This window comes from Martes martes (assembly GCF_963455335.1).
Source record: "Martes martes genome assembly, chromosome: 18".
Classification (NCBI taxonomy): domain Eukaryota; kingdom Metazoa; phylum Chordata; class Mammalia; order Carnivora; family Mustelidae; genus Martes; species Martes martes.
The window spans coordinates 26,816,290-26,839,448 of record NC_137906.1 but is presented as its reverse complement, the minus strand read 5'-3'; the positions used below and the strand labels follow the sequence as shown (position 1 = coordinate 26,839,448).

At 40.9% G+C, this 23,159-nt stretch overlaps 1 protein-coding gene across 2 annotated transcripts; it reads right to left on the bottom strand.

Annotated features, from left to right (window-relative positions):
• Positions 1–1,722: 1,722 nt before the first annotated feature.
• Positions 1,723–22,536, bottom strand: GDE1 (glycerophosphodiester phosphodiesterase 1). Of its 2 annotated transcripts, none has more exons than XM_080830720.1 (6): positions 22,114–22,536; positions 12,607–12,782; positions 10,002–10,107; positions 6,868–6,960; positions 4,359–4,570; positions 1,723–2,652 (listed from the first exon to the last, which is right to left on the bottom strand). In XM_080830720.1, exons 1-6 carry the CDS (start codon positions 22,372–22,374, stop codon positions 2,505–2,507), a joined length of 996 nt encoding a protein of 331 aa, XP_080686846.1. In that variant the 5' UTR covers positions 22,375–22,536; the 3' UTR covers positions 1,723–2,504. The 2 variants fall into 2 exon arrangements, with proteins under 2 accessions (XP_080686846.1, XP_080686847.1); XM_080830721.1 differs by having other exon boundaries at positions 12,607–12,778; positions 22,114–22,178.
• Positions 22,537–23,159: the final 623 nt, after the last annotated feature.

Sequence of the window (23,159 nt, the reverse complement as noted above, 5' to 3'; positions counted from 1 at the left end):
GGCTCAATTTAAGCATCTGCCTTCAGCTCAGGTCATGATCCCAGGTTCCTGGGATTGAGCCCCCAGTCAACAGGGAGTCTGCTTCTCCCTCTGTCCCTCCCCTCACTCGTGCTGTCTCTCAAAAATAAAGAAAATCTTAAAAAAAAAAAATACTGCCCCTATTTTACAGATCAAGTAAGGAACTTGTCCAAGGTCATAGAGCTATTAAATTGCTGAACATAAAATCGGATTTAGTTTTCCCTGATCTCAAATCCCATTTAAAAAAAAATATTTTATTTATTTGACAGAGAGAAATCACAACTAGGCAGAGAGGCAGGCAGAGAGAGAGGAGGAAGTAGGCTCCCTGCAGAGCAGAGAGCCCGATGAAGGGCTCGATCCCAGGACTCTGGGATCATGACCTGAGCCGAAGGCAGAGGCTTTAACCTACTGAGCCACCCAGGCGCCCCTCAAATCCCATTTTTAATCCCTATATTAAGCCTTCCAAGTGCCTAATAGTAGTACTAACACCTTCTTTCTTCACCCAAATTCTCCATTCTTCAAGGACCCAACATCTTAGCACTGGAACTCAATCCTTCACTGGGCCTGGGTCAAGGGCAAAATGGATTTGGGACAAAGGTCAAGTAACAGAACTCCTGGCTCTCAGGAGGTCTTCCCACAACAGAAGGGGTGTTAAGTCTGTACTGCCCCAGAGATAATCCCTTGTCTGCTGTGCAGAGCACTTGCCAACGTGGGGTTCAGTCTGCAGAAGAGTTCGGTCTTTGGGCTCCCCTTCTCCTCTTGCTGTTCTAGTCGTGGTGTGGTATGGAAGTACGCACAGCTTAGGTATTTGTTCTGTTCACTGAATAAATCTTTGTCCTGTTGCTAATTTTTAGATTCAAGAAAACTTCTTTGTAAATGTTGATGGCAAATGTCCCAGGCCCCATCCATCATGCCCTTGCCAATGCTGACTGTAGCGAAACTCAGCCTGCATGTCTGCCATCCAGCCATGTGGACTGGTGGTCCGGTGGTCGAGTGGGAAGCTGGCGACCCACTGGGGCTTAGGAGGGAAGTCACGCCTAAGTTGAGGGCCTGTGGGCCAGGGTGTAGATGGGGCTGTAAGGTGGGAGCAGGGTCAGCTACAGGAGACAGATGGCTTCGCAACTTTCTGAAGACTCAAATTCCATTTTCTTTCTTTCTCTTTTTTAAGAGAGAGAATGCATGTGCCAGCAGGTGGGGCAGAGGGAGAGAGAGAATCTTAAGCAGGCTATATGACCAGCACTGAGCCTGATGTGGGGCTCCAACTCCTCACCCTGAGATTATAACCTGAGCTGAAATTAAGAGTCAGATGCTTAACCAACTGAGCCACCCAGATGCCCCGACTCAATTTCATTTTAGATACTGTTACTTAAGTTCACAGTAAGACCCCTGGAAGCTTATGTGGAAAAGAGCACAGAGCTCGGAATTAAGGGCTCTACATTATAAAGGCAGACAGAGCAAATGGTTAAGAGCAAGGGCCCTGGAGTTAGACTGACTTGGATTTGAATCTCCTTTGCACCAAGGACTCTGAGACCTTGGGTAAGAGACTTTAAGTTTTCAATGCCTTGGTTTCCTCATTCATAAAAAGGGAATAATACCTCTGTAAGGATTTCTGGGATTCAGGATGTTCCTGGCAAACAGCAGGCTTCAGTTTGATGAGGTCAGGCTGTGCTGTGTCACCAGGTATGTCATTTCTGAAGACCTTTTCCTTCCACGGGTTTGGTTTTATTTTGTAAAAGGAGGATAAGCCTAGGTGTTCTTGGCTGTTCCTTATAGTTCCACTGTCATCTGCCCTGGAGTTGCCCCAATGAGCGTAACCCTGCCCCCTAGTGGTTTGTAGTTATTTCAGGATACCACAAACAATCCCTTGCACTGGTATCAAGACTTACCCACCATTTCCTTTGGCTCATGGGGGGCTGTTGCCACTGGTCCCTGGATTGCAGGGAGCAGCCTCCCTAAATTCCTTATGTCTCAGGACATGATGCTTGGTACACAGTTTTCCCTTAGTGCTCCTTTTAATGATTTTATTAGTATGGTCACAAGTTTGATGTCTATAGTACACTGATAATGTAGCTGAATATAAATATTTTAAATAAATTACATAAGTGTGTCAAGTTTTAAAATATCAACTTTGAGTGATCATGCATTTCCCATGCATTTGCATCTGCACCCCCAAATTGCACAACTCAATCTGTGCTTATCCTCTCTGGGTCTTGGTGTACGCCTCAGCAAGGCTGGGGCAGGAGCTGTTGTGCCTTTTTGCAGACCCAGATTTTCAAGAGCAATAGTGTTGAACTTAGGCATTCCATGGAGCAAGGAAAGCAAAACCAGGTTTTGCTCTGGTTCAGGTAAAAATGCAAATACCGACTATTGCTTGTGTGAGCCACCTGAACCCCCAGGGCTGGGGCTAGCACAAAGGGTATTTTGATATCCCTGCATGAGGCCAGCAGGCAGTTTCTGTCCCCACGTTTCCTCCCTGGGGGAAAATTCTAGAACTGAGATGCACAGTCTTCCAACATGCTGTCAGTGATATAGCTGGAACCAAGATGGGATTCGTAGTAACTTTTTTCATCAAAGGTATTAACAGTCCAAGCAACAACCTGAATGCCTTTGGCTGACCACTTCTTCAAGTAGTCCCTGGAGAAAGAGGAAAAACCCATACTGTTAGAATAAGAACCAGTTGTTCCAGAAATCTATAATGGTCACTAAGTATGGTATTCACTGAGTACTAACAATGCCCCCAAAGAGCCTCTTAACTGGGCCTCTGTGTGCAATCAGAGGGAGTGTTCCAAAACCCAACACCAGAACCTCCTCCACATTGTTCCAATTTACAACACTTCAGTGACTTGCTAAAGACACCCTCCACCACAGACACACAGACACACACACACAGTCTTATTAGAGGCCGTACCTGGCCTCATCTTACACTGTACTTCCCCTTTCCTTTCTCTGTGACAGACCATGGATTTTCTTTCAATTCCTTGAAAGAACTAGATTCCTTCCTGCCTTAACACTTTTTTTTTTTTAAAAAAGATTTTATTTATTGGGGCACCTGGGTGGCTCAGTGGGTTAAAGCCTTTGCCTTCGGCTCAGGTCATGATCCCGGGGTCCTCGGATCGAGTCCCGCATCGGGCTCTCTGCTCAGCGGGGAGCCTGCTTCCTCCTCTCTCTGCCTGCCTCTCTGTCTACTTGTGATCTCTGTCTCTCCAATAAATAAAATCTTTTTTTTTAAAGATTTTGTTCATTTATTGGAGAGACAGAGATCACAAGTAGGCAGAGAGGCAGGCAGAGGCAGAGAGAGGAAGGGAAGCAGGCTCCCCGCTGAGCAGAGAGCCCAATGCGGGGCTCGATCTCAGGACCGCGGGATCATGACCTGAGCCGAAGGCAGAGGCTTTAACCCACTGAGCCACCCAGGTGAGATGCCCCCCTGCCTTAACACTTTTGTATGTGTTTCGCCTCTGACTTGGATCTCCACCCTCCCACCCTATTCCTACTCACCCTTCTGATCTTAGCTTAGTTGTCACCTCCTTGGGGATGTTTTCCCTAACTCCCCTGATTAGGTGAAATTACACAGTATATGTACACTGTTCTCTCTACATAGCATTTACCTTAGTTGTGATTTTATATTTATTGGATTTTTGATCAGCAACTGTCCCTTCTACTTGACTATAAATTTCATGAGGGCAGACCATGGTTTTCCTTACCATAGCATCTTCAGCTTCTTAATATAATGCTTTGCAATATTGTGGGCAGACACCAAACATTGACTGACTCGAATGCACGCATGCCTGAAATAATATGAAGCTAACAGCTCTAATCAGCTAAAATACATGGCCATAAAACTGCCACGATAAAGGTCAGAGTTGGCTAGCAGGTGAGGACTAGAAAGTCTTCTTGGAAGCAATGGAGCAAAGTCTATAGTGCAGAGCAGAGCAGAGCAGGAAGAAAGGTGGGAGGGATCAGGTAGGCACTCACAGGTTGTCTTCACTGTGGCTCTGCCCTGGATTCTATGTTGGTTTTCAAAGGGAGCCAATCACAAGGATATGTAATCTCTCTTCTGCCACAGTTTAGCAGGTTTATTTTTTCTTTCCTTTTTTAGGTTTATTTTTTCTTTAAAGTGCGCTAAGAATATTTGGTCAACTTATTTTGGACATAGGGAAATATGCCTGAACTCTTCCCACCTAAGAAGCTAATGGCATTCCACCTTAACAAAGGCCTGGTGGGCTTTGTGGGTGAAATCCAATCCAGGCTGTCCACTGTTAATCCTTCCTTTCCAAGAAGAGCATTTCAGGAAATGTATCAGGAGAAGATTTAAAAAAAAAAAAAAAAACCTTCCAACTTACGGGGATACAAAATCCTTTTGTATGAGGAAAGCTGAAATTCCACACAGGTACCACAGGATATTATGCATGCTCCAGTCGAGCAAAATGTCCATTACCGCAAACATGGACTGTTTCCAGAGAGCATCATAGCGTGGTTTCCCATCTCCTGTATGGCTAAGGCTCCAAGGTCTATGAGTTAAAGCCGTTACTACATTCTGATCTGTTTGTCTCATCTGAAAAGGAATTTTGGAAATTAAATAAATATGGTATCTTAAGTCTAATACCTCTCATTTTTCTTTAGATTTAGCCAATGTTACTCATTCTGCTGAAGTTGGCCATAATGGCACCCTGGCCCCCATGTCTACTAAATAGACCTAAATCCTTTGAGTAAATAATGTAATGGATGTAAAGCATTTAACATACAGTATAAATAAGAACATTTCCTTCATGAAATCCTTACCTTTAAAATGAGTAAACTATAATCTCACAGTGAAATCTTCATGTCACAGGAACAAACTCTCAATTGGTTATCAATTTAAACTTTGGCTAGAGATAAGTAATTAGAACTCAGTGAGGGTGGAACCATGATCATTTCCAGATGGGCTGGTTAGCTTTGACCCTTTCCAGAGAAAAATGGCTGAGAAAGGCTTGGGCGGGGCCTGGGGGTAAGGGAGTGGGGTAAGAAGGAAGTGAGGACAGCAGAGATAGACGAGAAGTAGGGCTAGGGGTTGGGGAAGGTCAAGGAGGAATAGGAAGATGTGGATGTTTCGCTCTGTGTTCCTCTGGACAATGTAGCAAACATCTTGAAGGCCTTTGTGGTCAAGTAAGATTGGGAAACACGGATCCAAATGTCTGAAAGCCCCATGACCCTGTTCATCTCAATGACCGTTTATATGTGGATAGGTTCCACCCTTACTGTAAAATTTTCAATGCATATTCTGTTGGTCACTGTTGAAGAATGCTACAGAACCAACAGATTATCCTGGAAACTGGTAAGTGAAGGACACGATTAGCATTTATTTGCTGAATGCATAACTAAAGTGAATGACAGTTTTTTTCTTCATTTTTAAGTAGGCTCCACACCCAGTGTGGAGAACTCACAACCAGCCAGGCACCCCTGAATGAGTTTCTTTTTACAGAAGTATTCTAATACATGAAGAAATGATAGCATTAAAATATTAAGATTTTGCAACCCCTAGGAAATTGAGAACTGGCCACTGGTATCAATAGCAGCTGCAAACAACACAACGAAAGAGTTAATCAGATGTTACCTGCCTCCTGATGAAAAAATACTCTCACTATGAGATTATCTTGCCAAGAATAACTGAACCTCCACTAATCAAGCCTTTTGCTCTCCCTACCAGTTTACAGGAAATATATACAGGAGAAGAATGTGTTCAACTGTATCATGATAGAGGAAGTAAAATTTGGACTTGGGTAAACTCTACAAAACAACCTGGTTTCTTCAATAAATACATCACAAGGTGGGGAAAAAGAACTTACAGGTTCTAAGATTTTAAATTATAATATGTAGTCTTTATCTGGGTCCTGATTCAAATTGACATTATAAAAAAAAACCCACTTACATTTCTGAGACAAATAAAAATTTATATGCTGACTAGATAAATTTCATAATCTTAAGGAGTTAGTAATGGTTTTAGATGGGATAATGACTGTGTTGTGGCTGTAGTTTTTTAAAAAAAGGGAAACACTTTTCAAAGATACTTAATGCAATTTTTATGGATGAAATGATGTCTGGAATTTACTTTAAAATAACACTGGGGTAGATGAATGGGGGTATGGATGAAACAAGCTAGATCACAGTTAAACAGGGGCTCATTTTACTACCATCGACTTTTGTGCATATTTTAAATTCTCCATCAGTAAGAGTTATTTTTTTAAAAGGTTACTTATATTACTTAGTGAGATGAAGAGCTACATAATTCTTTGCTCTGAGAGTGTTTACTAAAGTAATCTAAATGAGCCTGTAAACAATATAAAAGGAGCTTAAAGAGGAATCATGGTATTCTCCTTTCTGAATTTCTCTTGTTAAAAGAGGAATTTCTTTTCTATTATTATTATGTTCAGTTAGCCACTGTATAGTACATCATTAGTTTTTGATGTAGTGTTCAACAATTCATTAGTTCTGTATAACAACCAGTGCTCATCACAACACCTGCCCTCCTTAGTACCCATCACCCTGTTACCCCTCCCCCCAGCCCCTCCCCTCTGAAATCCTGTTTATTTTCCAGGGTCCACAGTCTCTTTTGGATCGTCTCCCTCTCTGATTTCTCCCCCTTCAGATTTCCCTCCCTTCCCCTATGATCCTCCGTGCTATTGCTTATGTTCCACATATGAGTGAAACCATATGATAATTGTCTTTCTCTGCTTGACTTACTTCAAAAGAGGAATTTCTTAACTGGAATTCAGTTCCATTTTAACAGCCGTCTATCTTATGGTTACTTGGCCCATTTCTGTTATCACCATCAACTAACACAGTATTATGTACAACACAAATCCTGAATTTTACCTTATAGATAACTTCCGGCAAGAAAGAGCAGACGATACTATTATTGTATAGTTGAGGAAACTCCTTATATATTTTCTTTAGAGCATCAGTAGCCTGTAAAGCATAGAGATTCATGTATTTAAATGTAATAGTCCCAGCCAATAACTATTACATACTAAGTACAACCCTACTGAATAAATCAGAAGTTTACTAATATATGGGGACACGGACAGGAGTACGGGTAGATTCCATTATCCATTGGGATCCTTCTTAAATTCACATCTACAGTAGACGGGGGGTAGGGAGTAGGAGTACTGTTGCTTTACTGTTTTGTTGAGAGGCTCATCCCTTTTGTCAGACTTTTTTGGAAAGTATGGCAGGCAGCAGGCCATTTGAGGCTGGAAGCAAAATTTTAAACCTTTTTCTTATAACCCAGTTTAGCCACTAGGAAAAGTCCTTTTATACCCCAAACCCTATCATCCTCTGCCTTTCCTGGCAGAAGCATGAGCCAACCAGCCTGGGAACTACTAAGGGCAGATGTTCTTGGTCCAGAGGACTGAGAGGAAATGGCATTCATCACCAACACAGAGGAAGAAACAATGGGATAAGGGAGGAACTGGGAAGAGCTTCAAGGTGAACAGAAGTTTCTTTTTGTAGTAGTCCAGTTAAATGAATGAAGAAGAAATTACTGAGCTAAATACTGACATTCTGTAACCTCTAGTGAATTAACAGATTTGGCCATTGAAAATCAATAGCAGCTGGGGCACCTGGGTGACTCAGTGGGTTAAGCCTCTGCCTTCGGCTCAGGTCATGATCTCAGGGTCCTGGGATAGAGACCGGCATCGGGCTCCCTGCTCAGCAGGGAGCCTGCTTCCCCCACCCCTGCCTGCTGCTCTGCCTACTTGTGATCTCTCTCTCTCTCTGTGTCAAATAAATAAATAAAATCTTTTTAAAAAAAAAAAAAAGAAAATCAATAGCAGCTAACAACAGAGGTAGGTGAGTAGGCATTAGGTGGAATGTAATGTCACTATATCACAATTCTTGAAATATCACTAAATATTGGAAAAGTCACACATACTTATAACCAGATGTAAGCAACAAAATGCATTCCAAAAAAGAAAAAGAATACAGAAATTACTCATGTCCTCTTCCCCCTTCACTAATGTGAGAGTATGAGCTACAGAGCCGAACTTGTATTCTTGTTGTCTGAACTAACATATGCCTTGTACCTGACTCCTCACCCACATTATTTATTTAATTCTTATAACAATGCCTGTGGTCATTTTTAAAATTATTCCCATCCCCGCCACCCCCAACGGCTACCCCGTGAGGAAATGGAAGCATATCAAGGTTAAGGTTACACTGTAGCAAGTGACGGAATTTAATCACAATCTGTTGGACTCCAAAGCCCATGCCCTTGGCTCCTGTGCTCTACTAACTCCAATTTGCATCACTTTGTCCTTTACACTAACCATTGTGGTGAATCAGATCACTATGTTCTAATGTGTCCCAAACCACCTGTGAGCACCCAACCAGAAAGCTCAAATAGTCTTTCTTCTTTTTCCCCCTTTATTCTAAGACAATAAGCATGAAGTACACTGTGGGTGAAATGTAGGACCTTTGACCAACTACCCTAGATATTTTTAGAATTTCTTCTCTACATGATATGGTCCAGGGATTCATATTTTTAATAGGTCTTCGTGGTGATTCTGGTGCAGACTGACTAGAAAACCTAAATGTATACAACTGTATATCAGAATACCACAGTGAGGGTGCCTGGGTGGCTCAGTTGTTAAGCATCTGCCTTGGCTCAGGTCATGATCCCAAGGTTCTGGGATCAAGTCCTACATTGGGCTCCCTGCTCGGTGGGAAGCCTGCATCTCCCTCTCTCGCTCCCCCTGGTTGTGTTCCCTCTCTCTCAAATAAATAAATAAAATCTTTAAAAAAAAAAAAAGAATATCACAATGTACCAGAATAATTAATGAGCCAGAGCACCATTCTCCTTTCTTCAAAAATGAGTTTCTTGTGCTAAAGCTAGAATATATATTTAGGCTCTTATTTCAGGTTTTAACAATTGGTTTCAATATATCCTGGGATGAATAAAAAAAAATTGAGATCAGAATTCCCCACCAGTAGATGGCCACTACTGATTATACCTTGCAAGGGGGAAAATATAAGTTGTCCAAATGAAGAAAAAAAGTATTTGTACTTGAAAAGCTGGTTATAAGTGAACAAAGGTAATCTAAACCATATTTTCCCATTGATTTCCATTGCAGTAATATGTCTTTATGAATAAAAGTATATGTTCTAAAACTTAAGCAAAATTTTCTTTAGGAATGTCTTATGTATTTGAAAAAATTATAGTAATTTTACCATAAAATTTTAACTACACAAATCATAGAATAACAAAACTATACATAAGGGTTAGAAATCATACAGGAAGGATAACTACATAAAAGATAAATGTCCTATTAGCTATCAGAAACTTTATGTATGGGAGTTCTCTTTAAATTCAGTCCACAGTTGTCCATCTAAAACCATTAACTTATCAGCCGGATGCAACTGGTCGTACGTCTAACTCCTGAATTCTTCCTGAGGTTAGTCAAAGTGCCTCTTTATGGTTTATTTACTGTCTTTTGTAAATGCTATTTATGCAAGTAAGAAAAACCCAACTCAATTTTGTATTAGTTGTAGAATATCAGGAGTTGTTCAAAGGTTCCATCAAAGGTTAAAAGTTCCATAATTTACTATTTGCTTAAAGATAAAAATTTTTGCATTGTAAACTTCTAATAAGCAAATATAATTTGTAAAAATAATTTAAGAAGGATAAGTAGCAAAATCTATGGTTGGTTTTCGAAATGACTCTCAATTAAATAAGATGTCTTTTCAAGAAAGTGAAGTCTGGGGGCACCTGGGTGGCCCAGCAGGTTAAAGCCTCTGCCTTCAGCTCAGGTCGTGATCCCAGGGTCCTGGGATCGAGCCCCACATCAGGCTCTCTGCTCCACAGGGAGCCTGTTTCCTCCTCTCTCTCTCTCTCTCTCTCTCTCTCTGCCTGCCTCTCTGCCTACTTATGATCTCTGTCTGTCAAATAAATAAATTAATTAATTAATTAAAAAAAAAAAAAAAGAAAGTGAAGTCTGTGGTATAAACTGTACCATATTTGCATGGCCCTTGACATCAAAGAAGATTGTGAGGTTATGGTTTAGGCACTCTGCAACGGCTTCTCTCAGGGTAGGGATCTTTTCATCAGGGAAATCATTCCTATAAAAGAGGGAAAAGGAGTAGTATATTGTAGGAAAAAGAAAAAGATAAAAGTTTAGTGAAACAGACGTTTGACAACTGTCTTCCAACCAACAGGAAAGAGTGTTTTCCCTAACTTCCTTTCTTTAACCATACTGGAGTCAGGGATAATTTACTTTATGTCCTTGAAACAGATGACAGATATCCTTGACCAAAGAACAGCAACAACAACAAAACTTACTTAATTTTTAGGAAATCGGTAGATTTAGAATATAATAGGACCTCTACTCACCAAAGGCCAGAGTATAATGCCACTTCTGGAGTACTTGAGATTGAAATTTAAGACCGTAATTGCCCTAACAGAACCTTATGCAGGAGAAATTCCTAGAAATACATAATCTGTTCACTGTATTGTTGTGCATTTAAGTGCGACTGTTTGAAATAAATGTCTACACATAATTTTCTGATAAAGAAAAGGAAAAAGTTATGTGCCAGATATATAAGAAATCAGATTTTCTCACATAATGAAATTTCATTCTACATGATTTAACTTATGCTTATTCAACAATATAATTTCAAATGTAGTATCTTGGTTTAAAAAAAAATAAGATAATTTAAATAGTACAGGCAATTCTGCCAGCCATTCTATTCAATGCCTACTCCTTGGGAGTGAGAGATGAGACATGACTTTGCTATTCCCTTGGCCAGTCTCAGTTTCCATGCCCCGCCCCCCCAACTCAGGATGAGCATCTTGCCACATTGAGGATAATTCTAGAGAAAATACCTATTTTTCCTACAACATGGTCCATAAACACAAGCCAATGACTTCACCTGATATTCAAACAAAGAAAATGCAATGAGTTCCAACTGGAGGACAAAGACTGGCTATGTTAAAGACTTAAGATGGTAAACTGACACCAATATTGCATTTTTTCTTTTTTGACATGAGAGAGGTGTTTAATTAGTTCTTCATGTCTATTTTTCAATACAGATTAGAAGTAGCAAAAAACAAATGAAAAACCTATGTAGATTGATGTAGTATAACATAGTAATGGGTAATTGCTTCTCGGCCTTTTGGCTAAGATCAAGTGTAACATAGTAATGGGTAACAGTTACCCAGAGATTTCTCATTTGATTTCCTTCTCTGTCTAAAGTTTTATGGGTTTAAAATTTTTTACATACTCCTTTCTTTAAAACACTGGAGTGTAAGATTCATCTGATCTAATGTGTTGTTCAAAGATAGTTTCGTTATTGATTTTCTGCCTGGATGATCTAGTCATAATATAATGCCTTCTTGAGGTGCCTGGGTGGCTCGGTCATTAAGCATCTGCCTTTGGCTCAGGTCATGATCCCAGGATCCTGGGATCAAGCCCTGCACTGGGCTCCCTGCTCAGCAGGAAGCCTGCCTTTCCCACTTTTCCTGCTTGTGTTCCCTCTCTCACTGTGTCTCTCTCTGTCAAATAAATAAAATCTTTAAAAACTAAAACAAAGCAATACCAAGCCCTCTTAAAGTATTTTATGGGTGATGATGACCCTGAGTATTTTTTGCTTTAATTTTTGACTTTGAAGCTGACCTCTTAGCCTCATTGTCACTGTAATATTAAAACCAGCATTTCTCTCGCAGATAGCAGAACAATGAAATATCTGATGACTGCAAAGAGCAATTCCAGCAGCCTGCACTCCGAACTTTCAAGTGTTACCATTACTCTTTCTAGATTATAACTTCCTTCAGTTGGCTTTTTAGATCCTAGGAAAATACAGTCTGAATATCTTTCAGGGAAGACTATAACATAATCACTAGGTCGAATACTTAATACTCAAAGAATATTGATCATTGTCCAGAGAACTGATACAACATGGGTAATGGTGAGTACACATTTTCAGTATTACAAAGAAGAGAGGGATTTAGATAACCACATTCCAAAGTATATTACCCAGTATACTCATTCCAATGTGTTTATAGCCGTTTATGGTGGGAATGGTGTCGTCATACATGTCGTCATACATACAGAATGGTCTGTAGTCATACATGTTTGAGAAACATGAAATTAAAGGTTATAATTGATTGATGTGGACTATTTATCCCTAAAGGGAACATCTACCATATAGTGCTTGATCTTAGTTGATCACAGAACCCTTTTCTTGTGGAATAGCTTATAGGACTAATTCTGAGATATACACATATCTGTAAATCTCATATATAAAATTTCTATCATAGTACAAAGTAATTGTCTGATGTTACTAATGTTAGTGACTAGACAGTGTATTGTCTTAAGAATAATTCCCAGGCCAAATCTGGCCACAGTGGGAAAAGATGAAAACTATCCATGCCATATTTCTGTTGTTCCTGGCACCCTGCTCATTACTTGGGAAACCTGTATATAGTTCAAAACAAAACACAAGAAAACAATTCTTCTGGAGCAGAAGATGTCAGTGTCTTTAGAAGGTGCCAGAGTCTTTCTGTGATCCCCACACAGAAGCTGAAAGAAAGGTATGTTTAAGTGACAATGAACCACTTACCTTAACCTGTGATTTGCTGCGGGATTAAGCTTCCTAATTTGTTCAAATGTCAAATCACACAGTCGACCAGTGCCATCAGTTGTCCTGTCGACTGTGTTATCGTGCATTAAGACAGGAATCCCGTCAGAAGTAAACTCAATGTCCAATTCCACACCTGTTGCTCCATTCTTAGCTGCCTTAACAAAAACATCAACAATATTAATGGCAAGTGGCCAAAGATACCATTTTACAATCTACATGTTCAAGATGACCAATAGTGCTAGCTAGGTAGATAGCATCTCTTACCAATTTCTTCTCCTTCTGGTACCAAATAGCAATCCACCTGGTCTCTACTTTTCCCTGATAACCCTACTTCAACTTGCACACTTAGGGATTCCTCACACACTTTAAATTCCCTACTCTTGGGTGCCTGGGTGACTTAGTCGGTTAAGCATCTGCCTTCAGTTCAGGTCATGACCCTAGAGTCCTGGGATCCTGTCTGCACTGGGCTCCCTGCTCAGTGGGTAGTCTGCTTCTCCCTCTACTCTTCCCCCCTGCTCATGATCTCTCTCTCACTCTCTAATAAAAAAAATATTAAAAAAAAAATAAATTACCTACTCTTCCCATTCTCACAGTAGTAAATGGGGAGATGTCTGGAACTTAAGTATTCTCTGGTTGCTTTAACTCTATGGGCCATTAATGGCTTACAGTGACAAATATTTAGATAAATTCACTGTTTCCCTACACTCTGTTTGGTACAGCACCTCTGATGACGCCCCTGTGTTTGCTGATTAGCTGTGTGTCGTGCACTACTTTGGCATAAACAAGAGGGGGTCAGGTTCTTGTTGGTTTAACTCCACCCTCTGTAACAGGAACACCATGCCTGCTTCTAGGGGGAACTACATTTTGTTTATGTAAGCAGCCCTGGCTGTTGGCCAACAAGCTGGTAAACACGATAAGGTACACTGGAATTTATCTAAAAAGAGAACTTGAGCATGTTCTTCTGAGATATACTACCCAGCATTTGCTTTCTTGGCTTCTTTGTCACAATGAAGACATCAAATGGTCATTAGGATCAAGATTTTAAATTACAAAAACTTTTAATTATGCAAACACACAAAGCAGTATATAGTAAGAAAGACTTAACAGATATTAACATTTTCCCACATTTGCTTCAATCTCTTGCTGTCCTAAAACGTAATAGTAGTTAGTATTTATTGAGCCTTTTCTATATAGTCAGGCACTATTCTAAATGCTTTAAATATATTAACTCATTTGATTCTCACCACCCTTGGGTAATATTAAGATTCTCATTTTCAGATGAGGAAACAGAAAATAAGAAATTTGCTTTTAGTTATACAAACTATGACGTGCTTGAGGCTGCGCTTTTTTTTTTTTTTTAAAGATTTTATTTACTTATTTGACAGAGATCACAAGGAGGCAGAGACGCAGGCCGGGGGGTTGGGGGGTGGGAAGCAGGCTCCCTGCCAAGCAGAGAGCCCCATGCGGGGCTCCATCCCAGGACCCTGGGATCAGGACCTGAGCTGAAGTCAGAGGGTTTAAACCACTGAGCCACCCAGGAGCCCCTAGAGGCTGCACTCTTAAGCACTATATGTTTACTACTGACACTACAGAAAAAGGGAAATTTCTCCCCATTCCTCTCCATCTTAAAGTTGATGTGCATCATTCCTGTGTCATTCTCTTGAAAGTCTATATATTTGGTACACACTTAAGTACTCAAGTACTGAGAAACAACATACAGTTCTGCACAGCAGCCATTCAATAGTTGCTAGCCATTGTTATTTACTGTGTTCTTTAAAACACATTTTCAATTTTAATACAGTCGAATTTATCAATCATGTCCTTTATGGGCATAGGTTATTCCTTCTTTTTAAATCCTTTCCTTACAAAGATACAATACAACTCCATTTTCTTCTAAGCTTCAAAGTTTGATTTTCATAGTATGACCAATATTTCCTCTAAAACTCTAGGCTCAGTTTCATCATTTTTAAGATGATACTTCTCGGGGCACCTGGGTGGCTCAGATGGTTAGGCATCTGCCTTTGGCTCAGGTCATGATCCCATGGTCCTGGGATCGAGCCCCGCATCTGGCTCCCTGCTCGGGTGGGGAGTCTGCTTCTCCCTCTCTCTCCCCGTTGTCCCCCCTGCTAGTGCTCTCTCGATCTCTCTATCAGATAAATAAATAAAATCTTTAAAAAAAAAAAAAAAAGATGATACTTCTCGGGGCGTCTGGGTGGCTCAGCTGGTTAAGGGACCAACTCTCACCAACTCCTGATTCCAGCTCAGGTCATGACCACGGGATCAAGCTCTGTGTCAGGCTCTGCCCTCAGAGCGGGGTCTGCTTGAGATTCTCTCTCTCCCTCTCCCTCTGCCCTTCCCCCTTATTTGCGCGTGTGCACACATGCTCCTTCTAAATAAAATAAACATTTTTTAAAAGATTTTATTTATTTATTTGACAAAGAGACATCAAGAGAGGGAATATAAGCAGGGGGAGTGGAAGAGGGAGAAGCAGACTCCCTGCTGAGCAGGGAGCCCGATGTGGGGTTTGATCCCAGGACCCTGTGATCATGACTTGAGCCAAAGGCAGATGCTCAATGACTGAGCCACCCAGGTGCCCTGTTCTCTAAAGAAAATCTTAAAAAAAAAAAAAAGGTGATACGTTTCTAATGATCTTAGGAGACATAAGGATTTAGAAATAATGCATGTACATTACCAAGCTTGGTGCCTGGCTCAAAGTTGGCACTCAACATAAACTATTATGATTAAAAAAAAAAATCCATTTCAGTGAAAAAGTCATTGCAGTAGTGCTCACATCTTTATACTGGTTGGAAGGTGTATCTTTTTATAAGCTTAAAAGGTATCTTTTCTAAGTTAAAGACAGGATAACGCACTGGTAAATTAATATGGGTTGTATCATTTAAGACATAAAACAAGATCACATTTTCAGTATGCACAACACATCTGTCTCACTGCAACACAAATGTTATTCTTATTCCCTGAGGCCAGCACTATAATTAGTTCAATTATATTTGTATCCATTAGGGCCATCTCTATTTGGTAACAACACAAAAAATAACAGTGGTAAGACACTGAGTTTTAGCAAGATTATTAGAACTAGTGAGTTCATTTATTTGTCTTTTCTGAGTAGTTTATTAAGGCCCCAAGCAAAAGCTTTATAAAAGAACCACCACATTAGAGTTTCTCAGACCAGATCTTCTAATGACTGCATTCAACTGTCTTTACCAATACTTTTATTGCCTCTTTTCAGAGGCAAGAAGATCTCCTGTTTTAAATTCACATATTAGTATACAGTTCACACTCATCTTTTCCTTTAGAGAAATTCCTTATTATAGTATTTTTCTTCTAAACATACATATTTCACATAAACTGGTTTATAAAAATATTGCAATTTTATTAAAATTTTATTTAAAATGAAAAAATTTATTTAAAAACTATACTAATAGTTTAGTAATAGACTAGCACAGTGTAGTATCACTGCTTGCCTTCGGGCAGAGGTATGATTGGGGGGTTAACTCCAAAGAGCACAATGGAACTTTCTGGGGTGATGGAAATGGATTAAAGTGGTGGTTACCCAGGTATATATATTTATCAAAACTCATCAAACATTGAAAATGTCTGCCTTTTATAGATGTAAATTATACTTGGATAAAATTGATTTAAAAAGTATTTGCTTTCACAAATTCATTATATTTATATGGCTTTTTAAATGTTTCACTGAAAAGTATCTTTTAAATATCCAATCTTATACTATAACTTCACACAGAAAGAACTTAGTGTTTACTGACAATGAAGAAAACCATAGACTCCACTATTAGAACACAGAATGGCACAGCGTTTTTGGCAGAGATTTTTTTCAATCTGATGAAGTTCAGAATCACATCTTTCTTTCTTCTTTTTAGCTTTGAGACTATTCACATGCCATGTAATTCCTGTTTAAAGTGTACAATTCAGTGGTTTTTAAAAATTAAAAATTTTTAAAAATTAAATTCACAGAGCTGTGCAACTACCACCACAATCAATTTTAGAACATTTTCAACACCTCAAAAAGAAATCCTGTGTCCATTAGCAGTGAGTCCCCAGTCAACTACTAATCTACTTCTATCTCTGTGGATTTGCAATCCAGAATGAGCAATCATTCTGGACATTTTATTTAATACAATTATATAATACGCAGTCTTCTGTGACAGACTTTCCCCCCCTTCCTTAGCATGTTTCTAAGGTTCATTCATATTGCAACACATATCAGGACTTCATTCCTTTTTCTTGCTGCATACTATTCCACCATATGGATACATCACATGTGGTGATACATCCATTCAATGGATACATTGTATCAATGGATACATCCATTCATCAGTTGCTGGATATTTCTGTTGTTTCCGTTTTTGGTTATTAATATGCTATGAACATTTCTGTATAAGTTTTTGCATGATGTATGCTCTCAATTCTTTTAGATATACGTATATTTATATCTAGGAGTGTTACTGCTGGATCAAATGGTAACTTTGTGTTTAACCTTTTAAGGAACTGCCAGGCTGTTTTTCTCACCAGCAGTGTAGGAAAGTTCCAATTTCTCCACATCCTCATCAGTATCTGTTATTGTCCTTTTGTTTATAGCCACCCTAATGGGAATTTCATTGTGGGTTTGATTTCCATTTCCCTGATGACTGATAATGTTGAGTATCTTTTCTCATGTGTTTACTGGCTATTAGTACTACACAATCCTTCCAACAAATACTTATCGAGTGCCTACCAGATCAGGCACTATTCTAAGGAGTAAAGAGAGTGGTGAACAAGAAAGAAAAGGATTATGGATCTTGTATTTCAGTAGGGAAAAAGAGATCACAAACATGTTCCATGTAAATTATGATAGTGATCAATGTTTTGAAAAAGAAAATAAAGGGTAATGTGAAGGTTAAAGGCAGTGGGGGTCACTAGACAAGGCAATCAAGGAAGTCCTCTCTGAGAATATGTCATGTGAGCCGAGACCTTAATGATCAAAGGGAGCTAACCATATGAAGATCTAGGGGAACAGTTTCCCAAGCAGAAGAAAGAGCAAGTATAAAACAAAGACTACAATGTAGGACAGAGCCATGTGTCAACAAATGTTGACTGTCTACCCAAATCTATTCCCCTTCTTTTTTCTCTGCTGGTAGAGACCTGTTCTTGCCACATTGTTCCACTTTCTCTTGTGTTCAGAGTGAGTGAACGCTTTTCAATCTCTCTGTGTGTATGTGATGGAGACTTCTGGGAAAGGAATATGGAAGAGGGATAGAGACTAGATGACGATGTGATGCCCGGGGCTGCAGTGGCCAGCGGGAAACTACAATGAGGGCTAGTAAATATGCTGCAGGTGGCAGAGCAGATAGAGCAACAGAACCTGAGTCCTCCATGATCATAAACTGAACAGCTATAAATTAAACCATCCTGGGGGCACCTGGGTGACCCAGTCCAATAAGTGTCTGCCTTCGGCTCAGGTCATGATCCCAAGGTCCTAGCACAGAGCTCTGCACTCGGCTCCCTGCTCAGCGGAGAGTGTGCTTCTCCCTCTGCCTGCTGCTCCCCCCTGCTTGTGCGCTCTCTCTCTGTCAAATAAATAAATAAAATCTAAAAACTAACAAAACAGAACAAAAACCTAAAAAACCACCCTGGAAGTCACCTCTCCCTATGTTCTTGCATTCTTTTTATGTCAGATATTAAGTTCCCTTACTGTTTGAGATATTTGTGTGTTTGTGTTTAAGATTTTACTTATTTATTAGAGATAGAGACACAAGCAGGAGTAGTAGCAGAGGGAGAGGGAGAAGGAGGTTCCCCACTGAGCAGGGAGTCTGCTGCGGGGCTCAATCCGAGGACACTGGGATCATGACCTGAGCCAAAAGCAGATACTTACTAAGTGTCCCATATCATTTGAGATATTTGAAGTTTGAGTTTCTATTACATGAAGCCAAAAGCATCCTAACAAGCACCCAGGGTGGTTGGAACAGGAGCAGAGGCTTTGAGAAGGGCATAAGATAGAATGTGTTTGGATTTTATTTAATTCCAACAGAGAACCACTGGAGAATTTTATTTATTTATTTATTTATTAGTTATTATTATTATTATTTTTTTTGGACAGATAGAGATCACAAATAGGCAGAGAGGCAGGCAGAGACAGAGGGGGAAGCAGGCTCCCTGCAGAGTAGAGAGCCCGATGCGGGGCTCGATCCCAGGACCCTGGGATCATGACCTGAGCTGGAGGCAGAGGCTTTAACCCAGTGAGCCACCCAGGCGCCCTAGCCATTGGAGAATTTTAAATAAGGGCAATATATAATCCGATTCATACTTTTAAAGCTGCACTCTGGCTCCTGGGTGGAGAATGGACTGTGGGTATAATTTAATTCCTCTGTCACTGTCATGTATCTGTTCTTGGAATCCATCCATTTCAACTCTCTCATGGTTTTCCTTCTCTATCTACTTTAAAATCCATCAGAAATTCTACCATTCTCAGAAAGTCCTTCCTGATTGTTTATATAGTAAAATGTTTAAGAATACGAATTATGAGCTGCAAATACACAAAGGGAGCAAGAAGAGGACAACAAAACATACTTTGATGGAAATAAACTACATATTCCTTTTGAAGTCAAGAGGGAGGATACGAGCTTGTCTTCTGCAGTCTGTATTCAGCAGCTAAATTCTGTTATAGCTAAAAAGTTCATCCAGAGTGACTTTATATTGGAACAAGCAGAATTATCATATTTCATTTCCTCTTAAGCCAGAAACTTGGCACAATGTTTATTATTATTACATATATTAAAGACATGTACAACCTAAACATACCTGAATGGAAATTAACTTTAATTCCCTTGCACCACAACAGGATATGAAACACTGTATGTGTATGTGTATTTCACATACATACTTCCTCATTTAACATGATTCATAGTTAATCGTGTTCCTGGCCAAACCACCATATCATTTATAAATACTCAGGAATGCCATCTGTGTTCAGTTAATACTGAGTTACACTTTAAGGCAACTTACATAAATGTAAGTTGAAATGGAAGTCAATGACAACTATGTACTTTTGTCTCTATAATTATCTTTCTTTTCATGACAATTCTCCTGTATAGCTACGTTACTTCACCTATCTGAATTTAAGTTAGAAAGTAAAATACATTCTCCAATATCTTTATATTTCTACTTATTTATTTACTGAGATTTTACTTTCAGGTAACCTCTACACACATCGCGGGGTTTCAACTCACAACCCTGAGAAAAATAGTTGCATGTCTTCCAACTGAGCCAGCCAGTCACCCCTCCCCTTGGTTTATTGTGATGGAAAGGAGACAGGGCAGCTTTTCTAGCTTTCTACTTAAAAATAAATGTAGGGGCGCCTGGGTGGCTCAGTCACTAAGCATCTGCCTTCAGCTCAGGGTTCTGGGATCGAGCCCCACATTGGGCTCCCTTCTCAGAGGGAAGCCTGCTTCTCCCTCTCCCACTCCCCCTGCTTGTGTTCCCTCTCTCGCTGTCTCTCTGTCAAATAAATAAAATTTTAAAAAAATTAAAAAATAAATAAATAAAGATATTGGGGCACCTGGCTGGCCCAGTCAGTAGAGCATGCGACTGTTGATCTCAGGGTTGTGAGTTCAAGTCCCATGATGGGTGTAGAGATTACTAAGAAAAAAAATAAACTTAAAACAAAAACAAAAACACCACAAAGAAACAAGGGGAAAGAAGCATGCAAGAGAAGTCTAATTTGGGGGTGCCTGGGTGGCCTAGTCGGTTAAGTGTTTGACTTCAGCTCAAGTCATGATCTCAGGGTACTGGGACAGAGCCCTACACTGGGCTCCACTCTCAGCTGGGAGTCTGTTTGTCTCGCTCCCTCTCCTTCTACCCCTCTCCTGGGTTGTGTGTGCTCTCTCTCTCTCTCTCTCTCTCTCTCAAATAAATAAATAAATAAATAATTTTTTTTTTTTTAAAGAAAGAAAAGAGAGGTCTAACTTGGTTTATAAACAGTCAGCTGTCCTCCACAAATTAACAGCTGCCTTCCTGACTCCTTCCCTTCTTCAGACTTAATTTTTTTTTTACCTTTATCCTGAGATGATTTTAAAAATGAAGCCATCTTTAGATTATTGGCCTAAAGAGCTTACATTTGTAGAGGTCTTACCATGGGTCAAGCACTTTGTGTGGACTACCTCACTGAATCACAACCTATTAGGTAGATATCAATATCATTCCAATTTTACAGATAGGAAACCTGAGGTCTGGGTGGGGCTGGAGTGAAGACAGGTGCCCTAGGGTGCCTTCCTTCCACACCCTCTCAACTCGGGACTCTGACTGGGACACAGAGCTTAAGTAACTTGCTCATTATGTAATACTGTCTGTAGCTAGACAGTGAGTCCAAGTTTTTATATCCTGGAACACAGTCTAATCTCCGACAAAGAACTCTAGGGCTTGGAACCCTGAATTCTAGTTGTTGCCGTGTATTTGAGTCAGTTTTCCTACCCATTTGATGTTAAAATAATGTCTGAAAGAAATGTCACGGTCAGATGTATTTCCACAGATGCAAAAATGTCTATACAACTGAAAAGTTGTATAGTATGAGAGCATACTATGCAAACTATCATTATTATGAAGTCAGGAGATTGCTAGGAGTTTGGAGGGAGCAAGAGTCTTAGGACAGTCTTGTTAAAAAGAGAGGCAAAAACTTATCAGGAGTCCAGCTGCCAGGGTTGTCTGGCACAAACTGTGTGTTTGGAGCAAAAGGTGATAAGGAGATGACTTGGATAATTTGGAGGACAAGCAAAGACAGCTTCTGTGAATGTGATCCGTTTACAATAAAGTCAACTACTGACGGAGACTGTACTTAAACCTGGCTGGCCACACTTCCTACCTTATTTGCCAACCTTTGTTGGGTTCCTTGAAGTCAGACTACATAGTATCTATTCTGTTACCCGAACTTTCCAAGATCATTTCCACCTCCGGACTTTTGCACTTGCTGTTCTCTTTTCCTGGAACACCTTTCTCCCAGATCCAAGGCTGGCTCCCCCTCATAATTCCAGTTTCAGTTCAAGTCATGTCTTGCGAGGGGATTTCTCTGACTACTCTATCTAAAATAGCATAAGCCCTCCCAGTCATTCTTTATCCCGTTACTCTATTTCTTCATCACCCCTTTTGTCTCTTAAAGTATCTCATTTATGTTTACTTGTTTAAGGCCGATTTCCCACATTCCAATGCATGCTCTTTGAAAGCAGGAACTGTTTCTGTCTTATTACTGTATCCTCAGTGCCTGGCATATAGCAAATAATGTAGGTCTTTGCTGCGTTCTCTGAGTAAGTTGGGAGATTTCTGACTTCAGAGGGATCGAGGGCCACTTGGATATATTCCTTCTGGACGAATGGGGGAACTGGGAAGGCTATTATGAGAACACTGAAGAACCTTCGGAAGGTCTAGCAGAAGCCCAGTCTCCCAGGGGGTACCGAGGGGCGCGAGGCGTAGGGGACTCACCTGCCGAATGGCCGCCAGCGTGTTCTCGGGCGCGTCGTGGCTGCCGCCGCGGTGGGCAATGGCGGAAACGCGGTCCCGGGGCTTGAGCACCTGCAGGGCCCTGCGGGAGGGCACAGGCTCAAAGCTGAAGAGGCGCAGCAAGAGGTAGAGGCTGCCGGTGAAGAGGCAGGCATTGAAGGGACTACGCGTTACCAGCAGCAGCAGCAGCAGCAGGAAAGAGAACGGGCCCAGGAGGCCCCCCTGTTCCTCCCACAGCCACATGCCGGCGCCCGCACCGGCACGGACGGGAGTCCCGGACCCGCCGGGCTCCCCGGACAAGAGAGCGAGAAGCGAGGACGAAAGCCCAAGACACTCGCCGCAGAGAGAACCCTCTTAGGGGACCAGCGCCGCACAATGGCGGCGGCAGCCGCATCCGGAGAGGGAGCCGGGCATCCAGCCAATCAGGGCGGGGGATCTGCAGAGCTCGGGGGGCGGAGTCGCTGCCATGGCAACGGAGGAGGACTCAGGCCCTAGGCTCACGTTCCAAAATAGCTTTGGATTATTCTGGGGTCCGGACTTCAACCAAGGCTTTCAGACTCCAGAAGGAGGTGAAATACAAGAGCGGTTGCATGATTGTATGGCTGGAAGGGATCTTAGTGACTCCTCATTTTGCCCTTGAGGAAACTGCCCAGGGAACCTTGCACGGGCAGGACGTTTAGATTGCTTTACGTATTCAATTCAAGATGTGCCAACAGCAATCCAGGCGCTCAGGATATAGGAGTGCACAGGACCAACCGGGTCTCTGCTCTCCTGGGGTTTACATTCTCGTGGGAGGAAGTAATAGTGCTTAGGGAGTACAGCTCACATCTCTGTAGAGCTTACCATGCTCTAGGTTCTGTGCTAGCAAATGTTTATGCATTATCTCATTTATTCTCACAACAGTCTCAATGGGTATTATCTCAGGAGACTGAATTCAGTCGAAGAGGCACAATCAAATTTTATTTATTTATTTGACAGAGATCACAAGTAGGCAGAGAAGCAGGCAGAGAGAGAGGGAAGCAAGCTCC

Coding starts and splice junctions, on each gene's coding strand:
- GDE1 (XM_080830720.1), bottom strand. CDS start 22,374: ATGTGGCTGTGGGAGGAACAGGGGGGCCTCCTGGGCCCGTTCTCTTTC. Junction 10,108..12,606: donor GCAGCAAATCACAGGTTAAG/GTAAGTGGTTCA, acceptor CCTCTTTTATAG/GAATGATTTCCCTGATGAAA. Junction 6,961..10,001: donor TCAAGGGCCATGCAAATATG/GTACAGTTTATA, acceptor TATGCTTTACAG/GCTACTGATGCTCTAAAGAA.